Below are 22469 nucleotides of genomic sequence, written 5' to 3'. Positions count from 1 at the left end.
ATAATGTTTGAAAATGAGATGGAATAATTTAAGCATTTTAACAACAAGTTAACGGACAATCATGAGCTCATATTTGGTACCTTACAGGAAAACATAAGGTCTTCACAGGGGAATTAAAAAAACTGGGGTTTGTACAAAGTCTACAGGAGGATGTTAAGTACACGGACAAAGGGAACAAACTATATAATTTCCCACAAGGATGCATTTTGTAGAGTCTGCACATATGGGGTATGTATTCACATTCAAACAGGGGACCTATGACAAAAGGAACAATAGGGTCCCCAGTTGGGTGAAAGTCCCAAGTTGGAGAGCATGTCCGAAACAACAGAGGGTCAATAATTATGAGGCCCCTGATTGGTTGCAGGTGTTTGGGTGAGTAGGTATACACATTCGAACCGGGACCGATAACGGTTGGAAAATGTGTACAAAACCAATGGGAGCTGTTGCAAAATGTTAGAGTATAAACAAAAGAGGGACAATAGGCAGTCCACGGTTGCAGGCGTGTACAAGCTTGGGTGGGTGTGTGTGGTGTTTGGGGGTATACAATGGTGTGTGATTTATACAACCGGCCATTTGCTTCTGTGAGCATTCTTAAACAGTTAGGGAAATGTACAATTAGGTTTTAAATTTATGCAGAAAATGCAAGATAAAAAAAACGACCTTACACTTTCTTCAGAGCATGTGATGATTTTACAATTGGAAAAAATCAATGTGTTTAAGGAAAGGCAAAGCGATATTATATTAATTATTTTAAAATGACTGAAATAGTTTTGCTACTTTTTTCGTTATTGATTCATAAGTGATGCAGCAGCAAGTGGCCGAGTAAATCAACACTGAACTGGGGAGGGGGAGGGGGAGGGGGGGAGGGGGAGGGGGAGGGGTCCCTACATATTAAACATGCATTTACAGTGATCTTTGTGGAGTGTCAACACCCATACTTCAAAGGAACCGTATCAAAACTTGTTAAGATTAATACTAAATGCAGATACTCTTTATTGGCATGATTATGAATAACAAAACTTAGGGCTGGATAGCTCAGTTGGTAGAGCGCCAGCCAGTAATTCGGAGGTTCAACCCCCCACTCTTGTCAAATTGTTTTTGTTCAACCCCAAATCTTGTTAGACTTAATACACAGAAATTGCTTACACATTTTGAAGTGAAGCAAATAAAATGAGAACAAATCTCACAGAGTGAAAAAAGACTTCTACCATTTAGATTATTACTTCGAAAGAACAATCACTTGTGGTAACGCAAATGCCAAATAGTCTCGCTTCCCATCTACATTTAGCACCACGTACTACGAAAATCTTCTTGGATAAAACTGAATGAATCTTACTCATCATGGGCAGTAGTTTAAACGAGGCTCAATTTTCTCCGGCTAACTTCTTATGCGATGCACCTCTCAAAAATTGTGAAATGACCAATTAGCAAACAACAACTGTAATTAAATATGTATAGAAATTGTTTGAAAGTTACACAAGGCATAGCACCGTTGTCACAAAGGCTGGTCATTTTAGTATAAAATAGCAATGCAGAAATGTACATCATTATCATCATTTCTAGAATTTCTAACAGAAAAGACACTTTTTCATCCTTCCTTTTTTCTCTCTACAACATTAAGGTGAATATTATCAGAATATTATCATGGCCAGCACAACAATGGTAACAATTTTTTACGTTGAATAAAAAATAAATAAAAATCAGTCAATAAATAAAAAATGTAAAAAAAAATGACAAGTAAAAATCCCGGTTTCATATAAAAAAGAAAAAAACAATTTTTTTTTCCTAAGAAGTTAGATTCATTGAAAACAGATTTACAATGAAACAGCTTAACACGCTTTAAAGTCTCCTTAAAAAAAGAAGAAGATACGGAACATCTGAGGTCATTAAAAAGGTTATTTCATCTTTGTGAATAAAAAACACATTCTGATGGGAATTCTTTGGAATTCTGACGACGACATTACAAGGATATGCTAATTTAAAGCATTCCGTGTTCAGTTTTTTTTTTTGTAGTTTACTTGTAAAGCCCAGTTCATACTTCACCTGGTAGCAAATATGTGATGCAAACAAAAGAAATTCACTAAGCTTTTGTGATTCGCGAGAAGTATGAACCGGGCGTAAAGGCAGTGGACACTATTGGTAATTACTCAAAATAGTTATTGTAAAACCTTTCTTGATTACGAGTAATGGGGAGAGGTTGATAGTATAAAACATTGTGAGAAACGGCTCCCTCTGAAATAACGTAGTTTTCAAAAAGCAATTTTCCAAGAATTTGATTTCGAGACCTCAGATTTAGAATTTGAGGTTTCGAAATCAAGCATTTGAAAGCACACAACTTCGTGTGACCATGGTGCGACAAGGGTGTTTTTTTTCCCATTAATATCTCGCAACTTCAACGACCGATTGAGCTCAAATTTTCAAAGCTTTGTTATTTTATGCATGTTGAGATACACCAACTGTGAAGACTAGTCTTTGACAATTACCAATAGTGTCCAGTGTCTTTAACTTGTGACAATCACCGGAATATTACCTTAATCTGAAGATTTTGAATAAAAAACTGATCTTGAAATGTGTTATAGATTCTTGAAATCCATAATTTGATGAAATGTAAAAAGAATTACTGTATGGTCCAATCAAACAAGGGTTTAAATCACTGCAAAACAGCAAAAGCCTGTGACTTGTAAAGCTATGAAGTAAAACATATACTATGCAAATGGCTCTTTGGGAGAAAATGTAATGATAACTAGAATTGAAAACAAAGACAACATTTCTCTGGAATAATGAAATCAACAAAAGACAATAACTTAAACATGATTGTGCATCCTCAGCCTTTTAAATTTGCATATTTTTCAAAATAAATAACCTGTATTAAAAAAAACTGTTGAATTTCATCTTCATGAACTTAGGCTTTCTTCCCTCCTAAAGGGACATCTCCCATAACAAAAGAAAAAAGTCCATCCAAATCTTGAAATAATTAAAAGTTAAATATAAAAAACTATCAGCAATATTTTCATACCAATATATTAAAATTGCTTAGAGTAAAACTAATTTACAGTATATTTTCCATTTCACAAGTATATTTTCCCTCTCACAAAGTTCATTTTAAGGTTTTTCAGAACATTCCCTTTCCAATAACCCATGATTTTTTTGTATTATGAAAGAAATTTGCACCACAAACATCAAAATGATGATTTTTTGTCAGCTTTCAAACAACAACAAATGATGCAACAATTTTGGTATGAGCTCATCAGCTTCCCTTAAAATGCACAGATGGAATTTTTATTTTGTGTACCTCCACTTTAAAAGTCAGGAGGGAAACAAACAAATCCTTGTAAAAAATAGCAGAGCCAGCCGCAGTTTAAAGTTATTTTACAAAGCATGCCAATAAAATATTTGGGGGTATTGTGACGATTAATGAATAAACATTATGTATGACAAAAAAGAGAGTAAATTGATAAATTTAAAGTTGAAACACAGTTGTGGTTATAGACCGAGAAGTTCGGACTTCGGAACTTTTAGAATTTGTACACATGGTTGAAAGTTGTTCCCAGTATTTCACTATCTGCTTGAAGGTTTTTCATAAATCATCTTGAGATCGTATTTTGTATGTGTTCCCTACCTCCTATGGTCGAACAAGCCCCTTCTCCAAAACATCCCCTTTTTTGTTGCCCTCCTCTTTGTTCATCCCCTGCTTTCTCTGTGTCCTTTCATCTCTATCCTGCTTTTGTTACACCAGTGGTAGATTTCACAAAGATAGCCCTAGAATTCTTTAGGAGTTATTAAAACCTTAAGGCTAGTCCTAAGTTAGGTCTAGTAACTCGTCCTAACTCGAGATAAGACTAGTCTTAACTCTTTGTAAAATCTATCCCAGTAATCCTGTTCATGTTTGCTGTGTTGTCATTGAGCCTTTGAGAAGGTTGAAACGTCAGGCCACTAACTATTTTTTTGCAAGATAGTAATTTTCTGAAAATCGCAGTTCAGGGCAAGTAATCAAGCAACCACAAACTGAAGACCGGAAATAAAGGTTTCCGAAATCGGGGCTGAAATTTTATGGGATGTCCATTTATCACCAAAATAGTCGGGTGCCTATCCATGAAGAAATTCACTTCATTATTTAACATGCTACATCTTCCAAGAACAAACCCAAGATGGCCGCAGAAGTGAACGGGACTCCGAGAATTGCACCAGAAACGACTTCTCCCAGGCAGATAAGAGTTCCAAGTCGCTGAAGGAGATTCCTCCACCAGGGGCTATAGAGGGCGCTATAACACGGACTCCGCTGAGCGAGATAAGTGGAGTGGGTGGGAGGGGCTTCTATGAAGACCGCCTCTTTTCTTGGGCAGTCTGTTCAGGACTTTTATAATGTCCGTAAATTCCTGTCGTTTCTCTGGGTTGTAGTTCCAACACACCATTAAAATATCCTGTAAAAGAACCCAAATAGAAACAAAACATCATATGGGATTCGAGGCATTGTATGGTGAGGTATCAATGTATATTTGGTTTGCGGTAGAACCATGTGTATCTACCAGTACTGAAATCTACCGTATGGGTAGATTATGGAAACAAAAATTGTGCAATTGTTTTACTAACTTCTCAAAAACTACAGCACGCCAGCAAGTAATATTTTAATCGAAGCTTTCCACAATCATATCTTTAAATCGTGTAGGTTTAGTTTAAATCTGTAGACATTTGTGTCGTACAAAAAGTACCCAGACCCTTTAAGAGTCAAAACATACAAAACCCCTACAATCTATTAACCAATCCTAACCACGACTGGCGTGTCGTGGCCAGAGCATTTAATAGCAGCAGACACAAGATCTGGTGTTTCTGATCAGCAGAGTGTGGGTTGTAGTCGGTAATTCGGAATCAGCCTTACAGTCAAAAAGTGACCAGCTTTGTCAACATTACTTTTGACAAAATTTACTTTTTACAAACTCTTTGAAACCCCAATTCTATCATTCATATTAGACTAGCCAACTATCAACCATACCTTGACATCTCTAGAAGCCTGCAGACTGCTGAGGGGTTGCTTAATACCCTTCCCTACCCGCCAGATAATGGACTCTGCTGCCTGCTTGTGAAATGGTAAGTCACCAGCCAGTAGCTCATACCATATTGTGCTGTAGAGGGTAGAAAGAAGAAATGAGAACTATGACAAAATTGTAAATTTCTACTGTAGCATTTAATTAGGGCACTGAGGCAATGACCGGGGGGCATGGGGGCAATTGCGCTTGTTTCCTCTATAAGTTTCTATAGAGTACATGTATCTCCTACAGTGTTGGCTTTTTTGACATTTTTATTGTTGTTTTTTTTGTTTTACGCAGAATTCACCCCAAACAAGGCTAAAAGGGGCTACATTAAGAAAAATTATTAAATGAAAAATTACTCAGTGGAGCTGAAGGTAAGAATTGATACTCCTTCTCAAACAGTCTTTATTGAAGGATGGAGGGAACCATGCACCAGACAAGGAGTTCTAAAGCAAGTATGTGAAATAAAGCTGTTGGAATGGCTCCTTGTTCTACATCTCAGCTAATCAAGAGTGTATGGATGAGAAGAAGCAGAAAGTCTGGTCCCAAAAATTCTGATTGGAGGAACTAGGTCAACCACACTGGTGGCACATTTACCATATCATGGTTCGCATGAACAAACCTGTAGAAAACACAGAGGCTGGCTACAGACCTAGGTTGGAACAAGGTTGGAAGTTTGGAGTACTCACCCAAATGCGTAGACATCGGACATAGTTGAGAATGGTAACTCTCTATCTGAACTACCGTTAGCGTCAACACGCAGGGATCGAATCAGCTCAGGACCAAGGTAGCATAACCAACCATCTGGGATGATCATTACATTAGGTCGCCTGATTAAAAAGGACAACAGGAGAACAAATTAAAGATAGTTCACAACTTTGTAAATGGTTCTTTTATGAACTCTCTTCCTGCTACCCTCCGTTTCCAGATAAACCCGGACCTCTTCAAATTCCATCTCAAAACTCACTTGTTTACTCAATCTTTTTTGTAATATTGTATTGATTAGTTTATTTGTTGCTTTCTATTGTATAAATGTGTTTATTTGTTTTGTAAAGCGCATTGTGAGTACTTGCAGTACTGAAGTGCGCTATATAAGCATTTCTTCTTCTTCTTCTTCTTCTTCTTATTATTACTATTTGGTTTGCGGTAACACCATGTGTGTATGTACTTGCCAGGTAGAGTTTGTTCTTAGAGAACTGTCTTGCTTTATTTTACTACCGCGGAGTAGATGTACGGGGGTTCAGGAGACTTCTCAGTTCTGAAAAGAACTGTCCGGCTTTTTAGCTATTACCCGGGCGGATGGTATAGAAATAGGCTGGGACTACTACTTATAGGATTGTGATTAACTGTACTACCGCGGAGTAAGTTCTTAAATTGGTCTCAACGTTTTGAGTAGCTTGCTCTAGTCATCGTCATGGTTCTTTCATGTTTGTTTGTTTTTAGAACCAACAGTTGAACACTTCTAAAAAAGAGTCCACATTGTGTTACCACAAACTACTCTTACACTTCCACCGTGCAAAGTTTCAAATCCTATTAATTCATGTGTGCAAAGGTTGAAGCCCTATAAACCACATGGCTGTTCAGGCTTTGCATTTATAAGCTTTTTGTAAAGTACCCCTCTGCGCTAGTAAACTACATTTTACTTGCCCCAAGGAAGTTTTAGTAGCTCATGGATGTTATATGGGAGAACATTTACACAATCTCTGGATGGCCATGCATGAAAAAGTGTACCACGGGCTAACAACTATTTGGCTCCTTCATTTATGCCAGGTTCAAGTATGTCTTGTAATAATTAACTATCCAAGTTAATTATTTTATTAGTTCATTAAGTATTTTTAATTTTTTTTCTATGAAACTTATGCATAAGCTTGTTTTGGTCGCGCGGGGTGGAAAGCCCTTTCAGGTGTCGGTATCATCGTGCATCCGCGTATAAACCAGCTTTTAGTAGTTTCACGTTCGGGCGTAGATTTACAACGGGGGTTTCAAAAAATATAAGATCAAATAAACATCCTAGTCCCAGAGTTTTACTTTTGTCTATACATAAACTAAAACCCTATTAATTGTATATTTATTTTAAAAGGTAAAACTAATTTAAACAAGCTGTAATGATTTTTGTTGTTGTTTAGATTCGGCACAAAGAATAATTTAAAGCAAAGATTTGACTTCATAAAAAAATAAGTTCTTCGTTTGTGGTGTTTTCTTGCTCCGGTGAGCGCGAGACTTGCACAGTCTATTGTTATATTGAATTGAAACAGTCTTTGTTCTTTAAGGATGCTTTAGTGGTGAGAAAACTTTGTAAAAATAAAATGTTACAAATATTGGAATTCCTGTTTTGTACTTACCTGTTTTCTCTGGAGAGTCTCATAATGCTAAAAAGAGCAAAGTCAGTGATGACCACTTTGCCCCTCTCAAGAAAGATATTCTTAGACTTGAGATCCTTGTGTATAATGCCCTTAGCATGAAGGTAACCCATACCCTGTTGGGAAAAAATATATATAAAACCTTCTTAATGGAATGTCAGTATTAAAGTGATTAAAAAACAACAGAAAATTCTGGGTAAATTGAGGAAATTTTTTACCACTTCAAAGTTTCAAAGACATATTTTTCATGGAGGTGAATATAACATGTCTGATCTCAGGCTCTTTTTACACTTTCATCCTGTTTTTATGGAACAACAGCTTGTCTCTTAATATTCTTTATCCCCGATGCAAATTTAACATCAAATTTATTATCTATTATATCGTTGCGGTACCCGCTGCCAAAACATAGGATTCAAACTGCCTCTAGCTGCCGGGCAACCTCGGTAGTCTAGTTGGTAAGACACTGCTCTAGAATTGCAAGGGTCGTGGGTTCGAATTCCACCCGAATAACATGCCTGTGATATTTTTTCACAGGACTCGGGAAAGTACTGAGTATACAGTGCTAACACACATCGGTGTATGGGTAAAAACCAAAATTAATAGCTTGTCTCTGTGCCTGCTTTTCTAAAAATGTTATATTTTTTAGTTTGGTTGACATGCGTCAGCCATCCCCGAGGTCAAACAATTATCTCAGTATGAGCCTTGCGCGACTCTCAGCCAATGTATTTCTTACCTGAGCAATTTGTGTTGCTATGGCAACTGTCCTGTTCATTCCAAAACGAATGTTTCTTTGATGTATACTCGTGTAGAGCGTATTCCCTGTGCATAAACTGCAATGTAAGTAAACAACAGCTGTTAGAAATGTACACATTCCCTCCAAGGTCTCGCCAATTTATTTCACTGTTTCCTATGCATTTAAGAAATTTAAGAGAAATTTAATAAGAGGTACCTTCCAATTCTATAAACCCCCCATTTTTACCATTTTATTTAGCATTTGAAGTATCTAATTTTTTTTGTATGTAGCATGTACTTGGCTTGTTGCCTTCTGCGCCTTTAACACCTAGCAGGGTGGATATGTGCGCATTACAAGTCTTTATTATTATATTATTGCATCTGAAGAAGTGGTTGTTATCTACGAAAACCTGCTCAAGTACATGGTGTCAAGGCAAATCTTACTAGATTGTATTCACACCATGCAAAGTTTCAAATTCTATTCAGGTACATGTTGTTACTTTAAACATTACTCCACCATGCAATATTTTAAATCCTACACATTTTACCTTGTAACAATTGCTAAGTTTGGTGGCTTCAGGTACGTTCCCATGAACAGTACAACGTAGTCATGCCTGGTTTTCTTGAACTGTGACACCTGGAGAGAGGAAACACATGTTTTCAGATTGTTAGAAATCTCTGCTATCGTTGATGAATCTTCTAGAATCTTATTCAGGACAGTCGTAGAATAAAAGAGCAAGCTGGAAACAACAATTACTACGGGAATACTTTTCAAACTGTTGCCATTTGTAATTTGTGAAACTGTTGACCAAATTTGCATTGACATAGTTTATATCTTTATCCACTAAATATTAGCATCGACTTATTTCTGAACTGACCTCTGTTTTGAAGGCTTGTAGTTGTTCATCATCGTCCATATCTATATTTAGCATCTTGACTGCAACTTCTCCATGCCACTTGCCCCTGAATCCAAGCAAAAACACAATAGTTAAGGTCATTCAGTCTCCATTTCCTTTTGTGTATGTAAGGCCTTGTGTTCATTTTTAGTAATTAATTTCCCTTTTTACGGGCCTTCTGCTTGTCACTTTTTGTATTTTATCTTTTGATGTATTTTTATATTATGTTAGGGCCCCAAATGATCAGCTGTGCTGGAAGGGTCACCCTCGTTAACTGTTTCTTGTTGTGTTTTTTTCCCACTTTCTAAAACAAAATCTCATGTGAACCAAATCCACATCTGTTATCATGAAATCATACATTCGTCAAGGGTGCTTTTTAGTTCATAAATTATATTAAAGGAATGTTATAAACAAACACCCAACATAATTGAGTAATGACTGACAGTTGAAGATATAGAACAAATTTCACAATTTGGGTCCCATCCATCAGAAGCCTGGCTGGTAGAGCAGAAAGCACCTCCTCCCCAACTATACGAAGCAATCATGGTTAAGTGTCTTGCTTTCAAGTGTCACCACCGGGACCTGAACCTACACTCTGCTGATCAGAAACAACAGAGTTTGAACTTGGTGCTCTTAACCGCTCGGCCTTGACACTTCCTAAGTTTGTTCAACTGAAGCAATTTTATTGACTGAACTTACTTATAAACAGGTCCGAATCGTCCTGTGCCTACAAGATCTTGGATGACAAGCTGGTCTGGGGGAATTTCCCATTCTGATAACACGTTCGACTTTGCCTATAATGGAACAAAATCAGACAACAAGTTAATCTCAATCCACATCTTAGGACCTTGGAAACTCTTGTAAAAGTAGGTATGAACCCCTAAGCACATTTTTAGAGGCAAAGTTACTTTGGTTTGTTGATCGGTTCAATTGTTTTAATCCTATATATTAATGTAGATGTATACAATATAACTAACATGCGAAAAACTTCATTTATAAAAGGTGGTCGGGTTTTTGAGATATCACTAAATATCCGGAGCGAATATGTCAAAGCAGGATGATAATACCTGATAGGAATATACACTCTGATTCAAGTTTTAATAATTATAATAACTGTGGGGGGGGGGGGGGGTGCTAATCATCCTTACTCGCAGCTAAGAGCTGAATTGCGAAGGACGCGGCTACAACATGTTCGAGAAGCTGGCATGCAAGGGGGCCTTTGGCTGCCAGCCACATCAACTCATTATGACCATGAAGCACAGCCAAAGATTGAAAGTGTTTGATTTTTTTCCCCCGAGGGAGGAAAACTGGATGGTATGGAAAAAACCTTGTGGCACAGCAGAGAACCAACGCACAACTCAACTCACATATGGCCCAGTCTGGGAATCGAACCGGGGTCACCTTGGTGAGAGGCGGGCGCTTTACGCACAAGCCAACCATGCCACCCTTGAGGCATAAAAAACTGACATCTTTTAACATAAACACATTACTTTGAAGCAAAATGTTTCTCAAAATGCTTTATACCATCGGAAGCTGCTGTAGGCTCCTAAACCAATGGTTTTTGTTGCCATTCATTTAAAGAGTGATTCACATACGTATTCCTTCCCTTAAAACAGACCCAAGATACATGAAAATTTAACTTACACTGTTTTTCCGATGTAAGACTTGGTCTGTCATATCCACATCGTCAATGTATTCTACCTTTTCAGGTAAAGTTCTCTCTGAGTCTGTGAAAGGCTAGAAAAATACAGGAAAAAAAGAACCCCAACGATCATTAGTCACATGTGATTTTACAAAATTACATTCCTTTAAAAGTTTCTCAATGGCTTAGGAAAAAATGGTAATTTAACAACGTACTTGTAAGTGTGTAAAATTTTGGAAAGCAAGTGTTCATAGTGTGTATCATTTGAGTTATGAGAATCCACTGTAATTGTAACTATTCTTACTTATCACAAAATAAAGATTAAAGATGCTATGTCAGATTTTTGGCCGATTTGACCCAACAATTTTGATTTAAAATTCATAAGGTATTTTGATTGGGGGTCGAGAAAGTTACAAGCTTTCATTTGAGCCATTGCTCGAAAAAGTCCGCCAATTATTAGTAGCAGTGAAATAAAGTGCTGAAAATTAATTTTTGTCGAGATCCCGACAATATATCATGTGACCAATTCTTATGTGTTTGAAACGTTTTAAATTTTTGTCATGGTTCCTGACCATTAAAAGTGAAACTGTTTTTCGTTAGAGCGGGTGATACCCTTTGAAAAACCATTCACTCAAAAAAATCTATTTTTTTAATGTTTGGGGCCAAAAATCTCACATAGCATCTTTATAAAAAAAAGGAAATAAAAAGAAAAGATAAAGACATTTTATAAAGATAAAATATTCGCTTACATCATGGGAATCATTTGAGTTATGAGAATCCACTGTGATTGTCCTGTCACTGTTGATAGAGGCATGGATAGAATCCCTGCAATGATAAACAGTCAATGGTTAAAATTACTAACAACTCTAAATTATCTCCTTATTCGATGAAATTATAACATTTATTACAGTTATTTTTTTGCAATTCAGCTGCCAACTCATTTTATGGAGTGTCCCAAATGTCGGGCACATTCAAGAAAAAGAATGTTGTGTGAAAAATAAAAATAAAAATGTTTCTGATGGACTGCACATTTGTGCCGTTCTACAGGGAGTATTTCTAAAAAGAAGTATTCCACAAAGGCAATTTTGACAGTCCCATTTTTAACAAATAAAACTAGAACATTACTAGTGTTCTGAGTTTTGAGGCACTTTGTTCGTTTTACAACCAAATATTAACATCAGAACAAGACAAATGAAGAAGAGGTATTAGTTGTATGTTATACTTCCATGAAATGTTCTTTATTTTACTTTCTTTAAACACTGTTTAAAAAACAACAACATATAAATATTGAACTGTCTTACCTGTATGTATCAAAGTGTGGGTTCAGAAGGCCATTTGGTGCTACATCTGTACAAATCAAAATAAATCATTATAAAGTATATATTAACTTATGTATTACTCTGGTACTTTTACATTGAACATCGTGCTTCATTTTACCTGGGCCCAATTCATATAGCTGCTTGAGCACCCAATACTGATTACAGCACACTAGTAACAAGTGAAATAATTTAGCTGGGAATCTTATTTTGTTAAGCATATTTTTGTTGTACTGGGCTACTTGTTGTGCTAAGCAGCTCTAAACAAATTGGACACTGGTTGTAAAGCAGACAAAATTATGAATTTAATGTGAGGAGATCTTTGAAAATGTAATGTTTATTTTAATTCATTGTCACTAGTTTAAAAAGATACTAAAAATGAACCTGAAAGAACCTAATAACTTCATCTAGTGTAAATGTAATTCTTTGCACAAAAGCTCTAAAGGTTGACTAAAGCAAGAACTGTTCCTGGACTCTTCTGAGCGGCAAACCGAGATAGTGGACCACTTACCTGGGAATTGAAACTGGGGCTTGCACTCCATGTGCGGTGACGGAGAAGGGTGTGCCGGAGTGGGCGGAGTTGTACTTGAGGAGGAGGCAGTGAACGGCACCGGGCTAGATGAAGTAGATGAGTTTGTTGAGGATGGGTTGGAGCTGGATTCCCCGAGTGAGAACGCTGGCATTGACGGGGGGTAACGGTGGTCCTGACCGGGTAACGTCAAACTTGCTTCAGAGTGTGCTATCAAACAGAAAACACAACAAAATATAGTCATGGTTGGTGGGAAGGCAGGCCTGATGCTTGAAAAGGGTAAGGGCACCAAGGCGTTTTCTCCGCGGTAAGGAGAACTGCAGAACTAAACAAGAGGTAACTTGAGACAACTGAAGGTTGAATCCCAGGTAGCCCGGAAAACCTTTTAAAAAAATGAGATTGACTCTTTTGTTACTGCCCGTCTAATTTTGCATTCCTCCCTACTGGAACATTTTAAGGGGCACCTAGGCAATGACTAGGGATGCCTCTTTTGCATTCATGAAGTATCTGGCAAGACATCCTTTTACAATGCCCCTAATTGACAAAAGCAGCATTAATTTTAAAGTTGTGCTTTTTGTTATCATTCTACACACCTGTCCTTCTGCTCAGTAGAGGCGACTGGGTTCCACTTCCTGTACAGGAAAAAACACAGTTGAAATGACAATCAGTTGGGTTGGGTCAGAAACCAAACTGTCAGTTTCTTCTCCTTAATATCGTAAAATGTGTGTGCACATATTCAACACCTTGTATTCTTTATAGTATTACCCACTCCCTCCTTCAACTCCAATGAACATTTAAGTTGCTTTTGCAGGACTGTGATACTTCAAGATTGTTATATTTTATCAGTAACGTTATATCTTGTACTAGTGTTTGTTGAAATCTTGGCTAAATAAATAATAAGAATAATAATAATGAATAATTGAAAAATTCCTCTTTACCTCCATATTTATTCTCATACGAGTCTTTAAAAATCTTCTCATATCCTGGAGGTAATCCACAGGAGTGTACCTTCTCAGCGTTGGGTTGGCACTTATTGTGACAGACATATCTATAACAAATACAGAGCAACAGGAATATTTAACTGAAGTTGTTACTTTTAAAGAAATATTTAACAAAGCAATCACGAATGAATAAATAAAGACATTTGTGTTTTCACATAAAATGACAGCATGGTTTTTCTTCAACTTTCATCATTTAAGAAATTTATAGAATATATAATTGCATCCAAATGTCCCAGTTTGTGTCTCCAGAGGAAAAGACATAAGACATAAGAAAACTTAATTGATCTCCGAAAGAAGACATTGCATTGCCCACACAGGTAAAAAAAAAAAAAAAAAAAAAAATCTACAATTTCATTCAGTTTGAAGAGAGTCGGCATGTCAATTTTCTTTGTTCAATCCGGAATCATACAACAATTTCCCCAGTCCCCAGTTTTCATTGCTTGATATTTTGAATGAAAGGTGATCCCTCTGCTGCCACTCCCCAGGTTGTATCGTAAACTTAGGTGTGATCCCTGGCTATAGTCAACCCCAATTAAATGTTTTAAAACATGCTAAATGTAAATGTTATTTTCTTAAGTAAAAGGTCTGCACCTACCTGCAATCTTTACATTTGTAGCCATTCAGCATAATCTTGTGGCAGTAATCACAGTTTTGAGGAGGGAAGAATTTCTTTTTGCTAAACCTAAAAAGAAAAAAGAACATGTATGGTCAATGTCTTAAAAACCTATACTGATTTGCACATAAATGCAACATCTATTTTACGTTTACAAATCATTTGAAATTACAGGAATTAGAGTCACTGCCGACAAAAAAGTCTGAAATTGGGAATCCAGACTTAGTTGAAAATATGTCAAAATTATGGCAGTTCCACTCTTTGGTAACTCCTGGAGTTATAGGAGCTTTTAGTAACAGTGCTTTTAGGAACAGTATCCCCTGCGATTGAAAAGTAGTTCAAAGAGCATGTTTTGTTTGAATTGGAGAAAAGTACAGCAGCGAAAATCAGAATTTCGAAACTAGTCTGAAATTTCTCATCGCTGAAATAAATCCATGAACTAATGTCTTACGGCCAAGTCACACTGCAGCGATAACGATAACGATCACGACGCAAAGAGAACACATTCTATTGGTTGAAATGCTCCACGCAGAAAACGCCCACTCCCATTCAACCAATTGAGGGAGTGCATTTTTATAGTTCTTGTTTCCGATCTCGTTATCTCTGTGTGACCGGGCCTTTAAAAAAAAAAGGAACTTACCGGTGCTTTATGGAATGTACCATGTTGCTACGGGGGGTTCTAGGTGAGCGAGGGGGTACAGCGAGAGTATCTGAAGAAAAAACATTGTTATAGTTACACATAAAGGTAGAGTACCAGACTGTTTTAAAGTAATATTTGCATATTTCATGATGTACACCCACTATACATCAAATTTCATTTCCTAACCAGTGACAAGTTACCATCCAAAATAACATGTGACAATGGCCTATTTTTGATGGACAGTTGTTTTTACCTTGCAATCATGCTGGTAAGATTTATATTGATGTTTTAAACAGTGAGGTTTGTATTGGCATCAGTGCACTTAAACATTAAATACTAAAAGTACTATCCTTTTGTGTAAGCACAGGACAAACTCGTGCAGATTAATTCATTCAACGTTCATTTTCACACAGCAATACAAAACAAGTGATTGTTACAAACTGACACTAGGCATGCATTTAAACATGAACACTGACTTCACATGCCAATTCTGTCTCTTGAGGGAATCATATAAGGGCCCATTTCGAATCCACGACTTTGGATTCGGCTTCAGGCTCCGTTCTCTCGTCTGAAGCCCTGATCGCCTATACACGCAAAGCACGGGCAATTGGCAGAACAACCGCGGGGTCAAGCTAGCCTGAGCCAAATCTGGAGCTGAAGCCGTGGTTTCAAAAAGGGCCTATGCCCTTGGAAAAGGGTAGAAAAGTATTAATGAGTACAAGGGCTGACATACATACATGTATGGTTGGCTTTTAAAGACTTTTCTAGGCTCTTTAATAACAATTTTGTTGAGGGCTGAACAATTGGAAATCAGAATTAAGTAGAATGAATATCACGCCTGCTCTTGGCAGTATTATGCTAGACCTTTGTCTGGCTCCCTGTATTCCCAATACTGAATACACATGCTGATTCTCATTCATTTAGTTCCAATACTATTTTTGTATTCAGCCGCACTTTGGCTGAACGATGCCATGTTTAATTAAGATTTGAATTATGTCTGTACAATGACTTGCTTAGTCAGGAGTTACCGCTTAAATTTGTATTCTTTAAACTAAAGAGACCGTTGCTTTGTCAAATGGTTCGAGGCATTTTTTTATAAACCAACCTCCAGATGAGCATACAATAGCACCGTCATTCTGAAATTGTGTGACCCTGTGATCTTTATTTCTTGTTTTACAACTATTTTTCTGAAGAGATTTAAACCAGTCTCAAGCAACTGGTTAGCGCATGAAAGAGTTAAAGAAGATATTTGTCTACAAAGAAATTTGTACTCAGAAAAAGAGAGTATTCCTGTCGTTGGTACCTTGTTTTAAATTAGTCTCGGATTTGCTATACGCAGTCAGGATGGCTCCATTTGGTGTGGAGTGCTGTTTATGAATGGATCTCACCAATGATGGTGGAGATTCTAAAAGGAGAGATGTATAATTGGTAAATGTATTCACGTTTTTAAACTGAAGTTGAGTTGGATGTTAATAAAAGCATATTTTTTTTAAAGTTATTGGAGCACTAATTTATTTATCTAGATTGTCAAGCAAACTAATTTTGGTGATCTAAATGAAACTAACAAGTTATACTAATGACATGCAAATTTCAGCGGATAAAACAAAAAAAATGTAGCTAAATAGTCAAGGTTATTAAACAAGTAAACATGCAACATGTTTAACATAAATATATTTAGGGCTATGACAAGAGATGCTAAACTCAAAACCTGAAGCACTATAGTGTGTAAAACAGTGTGTTGTAATGTGCTTGAATAACCAATGTTTGGGTACCTGTTTGTGTTGCAATGGGCTCAAAGTACCAGTTTGTTTGTTGTAATGTGCTCATAATATCCAACATTTATCCAATATTTGGGTACCTAATTGTTAGGTGCTCAAATATTCAATTTTTGAGTACCAGTTTATTAAACAGTTTATTTCCATGCAGAAAATGTTGAGGAAATGTGAAAAAAAAATAAGATCAAAAATAAATTTCTTATTGAATTTCCCTCTTGACTGAACTTGAAGATAAGAGTATTGAAAAAAAAAATTCCTCACACAAGGAATTGTTTCTTAAATTTCTATCATTTTGTGTCTAAAGGGCAAGGTTTTCGTTGAAAAGAAAGCGAACAAAAAAAGAGGAAATTCTTTGCGAGACAAACTCAACATAAGTTGAAGGTCAGTGTCTACTTCAAGTAATGAAACCTGTATCTTGTTCCCTGTGATATTTAAAAGATACACGATAGTGCCTTTTGTGTTTATTCACCTGGAGAGACTTTAAGCCAGACTTAAAAGAGCTGTTAAAAGCTTAAATGTTTGGACAGTGTGTGTAAGGGTTATCCCTAGAACAGGGACATTCTGGACCTAAATTTGGGAAGTTTGGCCAAAGCGCACTGAATTGAAATGAGGTCCTAGGAGTGTTTCTACTTTTTTTTACTATCTCAAAATCTTTGTTTTGAATAGATTGAGGAGATCACTTTGAGGTAAGTGATTTGACTTTGAGACTGCAAAGACTCTTTCCATATTAATTTCTGCAAAGCGTCTTTGACAACGTGGATGTAGGTCAGGGTTGACTCTTTTGAACCCTAGCTGAGGCTGCATCTGAATTGGTGGCGGCTACAGCTACGGCTTGGTCGCCGTCTCATCATGCATTGAAGTATAGGATGTCCATAGCAACATCCTTAGCCACAGTCATAGCCAAAGCTGTAGCCACCAATTTGGATTTGGCCGTAGGCTCTCAATACTAGGCCCCAAAATAACCCAGAGCACCCACAGCAGTTGCCATGGTGCACTGTGCTTTTGCTGTGGTGCCCTTAATTGCAAAGTTCAAAAACAAATTTTAATTCTTTCACAGAAGTGCTGCTTACTAGCGGAATTTTGCTGTGCCCTTTCAAGGCATGCAATACCACTACAGAGAGACCATCCCTGCAACTGATACCCTACACAAGCCCTCAAACTATGAAACACCCATATTAATGTACTTTGACCAGTTGATATGTGATTTACCACAGCCCATGCATAGAGTACATTGATGTAATCATGTGTTAAATGTTAGTCATGAGGCACTTCATGTACACAAAGTCATTGTGAGTCATGAGACTTGCGCAAGTCTCTCCATTAGTAATGATACATGGATGAAGTACACAAGTGCATTTAAATGCAGAACAACATTTTCTGGTTAATGGCTTTATTTAAATGGATTTTGGTGTTCAACAGAATTCAGCGGTAGGCAAAGCCATGACATCGAGCCCCGATAAGCAGCATTATGCTTGATGCGTCTAAAAAGCCACATGTAGGCAAACATTAGCAGGGCAACAGTAAAAAACTAATGAACCTGAACAGCTCATATAATTTTAGCTGTTAATCTTGTGAAAGATTTGAAGCTAAGCGGATGAAGAGCTACCAACATTTGCGTCTTGTAAACAGGGCAATTTTGTACAATCAGGAAGACGATAATGTAGAGTAGAACCATAGAGTAAGGACTCTATGGTAGAACTTCATTTATCATAATAGGGAAAAAGTTTCCATAATCAAGGAGATCTTCAAATTTTGTTCTTCGGTACATGGAAAGATTGCTTTATAGGGATCTTTTGGTAAAAATCAAGAAGAGTTGGCAAGGGGTAAGATAAGTCTCAATGTTTCAAAAAAGAATACACTGTTCATTCCTCAGAGAAATGCTGGACTGTTTCTTTCGCTAGTACTTAAGTACTGCTTGAGGGATGCTATGCAATGAAGCGATAAGACCTACATGTAGCTTTTACCCCCGGGTTCTTTTTGGAACAGCCACTTCTTTAATGTACCATGAAGAGATTAATATCACATCGATGACACCTTAACCTTAAAGCCCCTTTCATACTTCCTGCAAAACGAATTTTGACGTCACAGCCCTGGTTTCGCTGCGAATGTTTCGCAGGAGTTGAGCACATCTCAACTCTTTAGAACTATTTGTTGCAAAATTGTGACGTCAACATTTGTATCGCATGAAGTATGATCCAGGTTTTTTTCATACCCTTTTTACCGTGTAATATTTTCTATGATGAGTAAATTTGAGAGCTTAAAAGGTTTTTTTTTGGCTCAGATCAAACGGAGACTAAATGTGCCTTGAAAGGCAAGTTGGTTGAGATGTAAAGCCAGGGTTTACCTTTAACCTTTTCAGTGACTGACCAGCAGGACCAGTTACCTTGTCCTTTCACTAGTCCATCAGCTTTTTCACTGGTCAATATTTCAAATTAAACAGGGATGCTTTTCAACACCGAACCAGTCGGCTGGACCAACACCATTATTGTTTGGTTCCCTGTCAACCTGAATACCCATTGCATTGATAATGAAGCAACCAGCCTAAAACACTTTCAGCCTCTTTTCGAACACAAACATTTAATGAGAGAAAACAAACAACAATACTAAAGGTTGACCATAAAACTCTAAAGAAGCAAAATGAAATTAATCGCAGAACGGAGACAGTGCTCCACTTTGACCTTTTATAGATTATCAACCAACAATCATAAAACGTAAAACTGCAAATCGCGTCACTTAATCTCAATGCAACAGACATGACAGAACAGGAACACAAACAGCAAAGCATAAAAATAAACTAGCAAAGATACAAAGCGTCAAAACTCACTGGCTTTTCCCTCAAAAGCGCACACAGAGTTGTATCGACCAGGTGAACCCTTTTGTGGAGAAGTTCGACTGCTGTCCATTGTGTCCTCGGAGAACCGGCGAGAATAATTGAGATTCGCCTCGCAGCTTCCTCCTGAGCTCTGTTTCTTGAGAGCCGCAGGAATCTTACTACCTTTTATTCTGTAATAACCAAAACAATAAAGGTCAGAGTTATTGTAATACATGTAGATGGCGCACAGGTTGGAAAAACGTCCGGTTCGAGAACAGTTGTTAAACATGGCGACAACAAACACCCTTGGGGGAGTGTTAGCGCATCAATACTATATTTGTGGAAATTGATGGCTAGAGACTTGACCTGTCCGCTTCTTTTTAGTAGGGTTAGTGGTTCTGCTATTTAGATGTCAATTTTATAAGGTCATGGAATCCAAGTCCCTTTTGACTGAGTTCAGTAGGACCGCATCCTGACAGCTATTTGCGCATTTTGACAAATTGCATTTTAAAAACAACAGGAGGATCTGCTTGATCATTACGGTTGTAATGATTATGTCACGTGATCAATACTAATTTACATAAATAGCTCGCAAACTGACCATTGCAGAAACGTTTTTTTTTTCAACCCCCATAGGGTTTTAAGGAAAGTATGCAGATAAATAAAAAAAATTGATAAACAAAATAAATATACAATCAAACAAATAAATAAATAAATTAATTAATCAATAGATATTGTGTCCAGAAAAGACACATACTTAAAGAAGTGAGCTTTTTTTAAGCAAAAGTTCAATTCCAATTAGTAAAAAAAAAAACCCCATAAAAATTGGCAAATGGGAAGCTTATTCTTTGAATTGTTAATAATTTCCACAACCATTTCAATGATAAGATGCCACAAAAGCTGCTCCAATACAATCTATAGATCTATCAGTCCCTTTGTCTATTTTTGTAAATCTTTCAGATAACACTTCTAATAAGGTCATAGGTCAAACTCCCTCTGAAATTTCGTAGTAACCGTTGTCTCTGGGGCAGTGGGCAGTCAGTGAGTACTGAGCCTTATCACCACAGGAAACAGATACATCTGTGCCACAGCCATCCTATAAATAAATGTTCATTGATGCCTGATAGGGGAACTTTCCCTTCACAATCTTTAGGGGGAAACTCTTCTGCTGTTAGGGTTAAGACGTCATTAAGAAAGCCATGGGTATGAATCCCTCTTGGGGTGTTCCGCAGCTGTAAGGTTGAGATGTCAGTACGTAGAAGGCCATGAGTCCGAATCTCTCTTGGATCCTTCCTGTAATTGTTGCCTTAAAGCAGTTTGTGACGATTATTCCAAGACAGTGTGTACTTTTGGCTTTTGCGTGACATCGTTGTGAATTACTGATGCTTTTACAGACAATGTACTTCTTGTACTAGAATCAAGGCTTACATGTGTACATCACAAAGTTAGTAAGTTTGGGTCAGCATTTTAACATTTTGCTATGCTAGTAAAATTGAAAAAAAAACCTTCAAAATGGTAAAATACATGTATAATTTTCTCATGTTGGTTTTACTAGTCTTGTTAAAACAGTTCTGCTTCGATTACACATTTTGCGTTACAAGCCCTGTTGTCTTGCGAGTTCCCCTAAAAATAAGCCGCTGGAGTTGAATGGCTTTGATTGGTTGACATACTGTACCTTGACAAGGAGCCACCGATTTCAATATCAATCTTATTTGGCAAAGAAGCTTCAGTCGATTTACACCTCTTCAGTTGCGTATCAGGCGGGGCCAGGTTGACCGTTATCATTCTCTTATTGGGCGGAGGGGTCCCTTTTGTTTTGTTCTTGCCCCATTGTTTTGGCGTTTGGGGCGGTGTGACTGTATACAAGTTTCTCTGATAGGTCTCTATGTTGTACGGGGGCGTGATAGGGACGCGGATACAAAGAGGTTCGGATGATGCTGAGCCGATGGACGAGGTGGAGGTTCGTTTTTGTTGGGGACTGACGCTCTCCGGGCTGTTGGAGGTGTAGGAGCTAGAGTCTGGTTCCCTGTCGGAGACATCCTGGAGGTTGGTGGTACCTCCTCCTTGGAGTTGAGATGTTTTAGGGAGGACCATGGAGAAGACTGGGGAGTGAAAGAAAGTCTGTTAATGATCTCAATTGTTTGGAATCAGCATGGAGAGTTGGGAGCTCTGGTCATACTAGAGGAATAACTACAGTCCGTGTAACTGTTGGAGCACGGCAAGACACTTTAAAACCACTATTGCTGCGTCCTTCGGATGGGACATAAAGCTATAGGTCTTGTGGAGAAGACTGGGGAGTGAAAGAAAGTCTGCTTTTTGTAGCCTATATATTTGTATATATTGATATTTTTGTATTTTCTTCGTAATGTTTTTAAATGTAATTTTGTGATTATTAAATCTAGAGAGCTCGAGGTACACTACAATTTCCGATGTTTTAGGTTTTTAACTTTTTAACGTTGGCTGAATAAATAATTCTAATTCTAATTCTAATAGCGAAAAAGTTTGCATAATCAGGGAGACTTGTGCATCAGAACATGGAAAGATTGGCTTTTTTTCAGGGAACTTTCTGCAGAATCATGGAGAGTTGGGAGCTCTGGTCATACTAGAGGAATAACTACAGTCCATGTAACTGTTGGAACATGGCAAGACACTTTAAAACCACTATTGCTGCGTCCTTCTGATGGGACATAAAGCTATAGGTCCCGTGTGTTGTGTAATGCATGTAAAAGAACCCAGTTTTCACTGGTATCTACATCATGTGTGTCAGTTTGTGGCTCTGGTGACATCACAAATGTCATTCATGCTTGCAAATTATTCTAGCTCAGTGCTCAACTCATCATGAAAAGCACACCAGATTGCTTTATGCCATGGATATTAATTTACAACGTGAAGGAACTTGACTTTAATAAAAAGTTCTTTCATTGACATCCCTGATTAAAAGGACTGTCTCATGTTTAAACTTCCGGGACTAGATTTCTAGAATTTAGGTTGAAAAGAAGATTGGTTTCTTTCACCCAACTTTTGTAGGTCAGTTCACAATGGGCTTAACTACTTCATGAAGGAAACAGAGGCAACTGCCCTTGGCCATTGCCTTGGTGCCCCGTGAAATGTTCCAGTATTTTCTTC

General features: G+C 37.5%; 1 protein-coding gene across 2 annotated transcripts in view; it reads right to left on the bottom strand.

Annotated features, from left to right (window-relative positions):
* Positions 1–867: 867 nt before the first annotated feature.
* LOC139938365 (kinase suppressor of Ras 2-like) overlaps positions 868–22469 on the bottom strand; it is a 46983-nt gene continuing 25381 nt past the window's right edge. The window contains exons 4-22 of one of the 2 annotated variants that reach the window (XM_071933828.1): positions 21019–21445; positions 19356–19534; positions 16060–16161; positions 14757–14826; positions 14099–14185; positions 13441–13550; positions 13096–13134; positions 12485–12712; positions 11959–12004; positions 11407–11482; positions 10660–10752; positions 9715–9809; positions 8998–9082; positions 8668–8756; positions 8121–8217; positions 7370–7503; positions 5717–5857; positions 4991–5120; positions 868–4421 (exon numbers count right to left, since the gene is read on the bottom strand). In XM_071933828.1, the coding sequence (XP_071789929.1) occupies positions 4263–4421; positions 4991–5120; positions 5717–5857; positions 7370–7503; positions 8121–8217; positions 8668–8756; positions 8998–9082; positions 9715–9809; positions 10660–10752; positions 11407–11482; positions 11959–12004; positions 12485–12712; positions 13096–13134; positions 13441–13550; positions 14099–14185; positions 14757–14826; positions 16060–16161; positions 19356–19534; positions 21019–21445 (2387 nt within the window). In that variant the 3' untranslated portion in view covers positions 868–4262. The remainder of the gene's footprint in view (positions 4422–4990; positions 5121–5716; positions 5858–7369; positions 7504–8120; positions 8218–8667; positions 8757–8997; positions 9083–9714; positions 9810–10659; positions 10753–11406; positions 11483–11958; positions 12005–12484; positions 12713–13095; positions 13135–13440; positions 13551–14098; positions 14186–14756; positions 14827–16059; positions 16162–19355; positions 19535–21018; positions 21446–22469) is intronic. The other variant, XM_071933829.1, reaches the window with a different exon arrangement.

This window comes from Asterias amurensis, chromosome 6 (assembly GCF_032118995.1).
Source record: "Asterias amurensis chromosome 6, ASM3211899v1".
Taxonomy (NCBI): Eukaryota; Metazoa; Echinodermata; class Asteroidea; order Forcipulatida; family Asteriidae; genus Asterias; species Asterias amurensis.
This window is presented reverse-complemented; position numbering and strand designations above follow the sequence as displayed.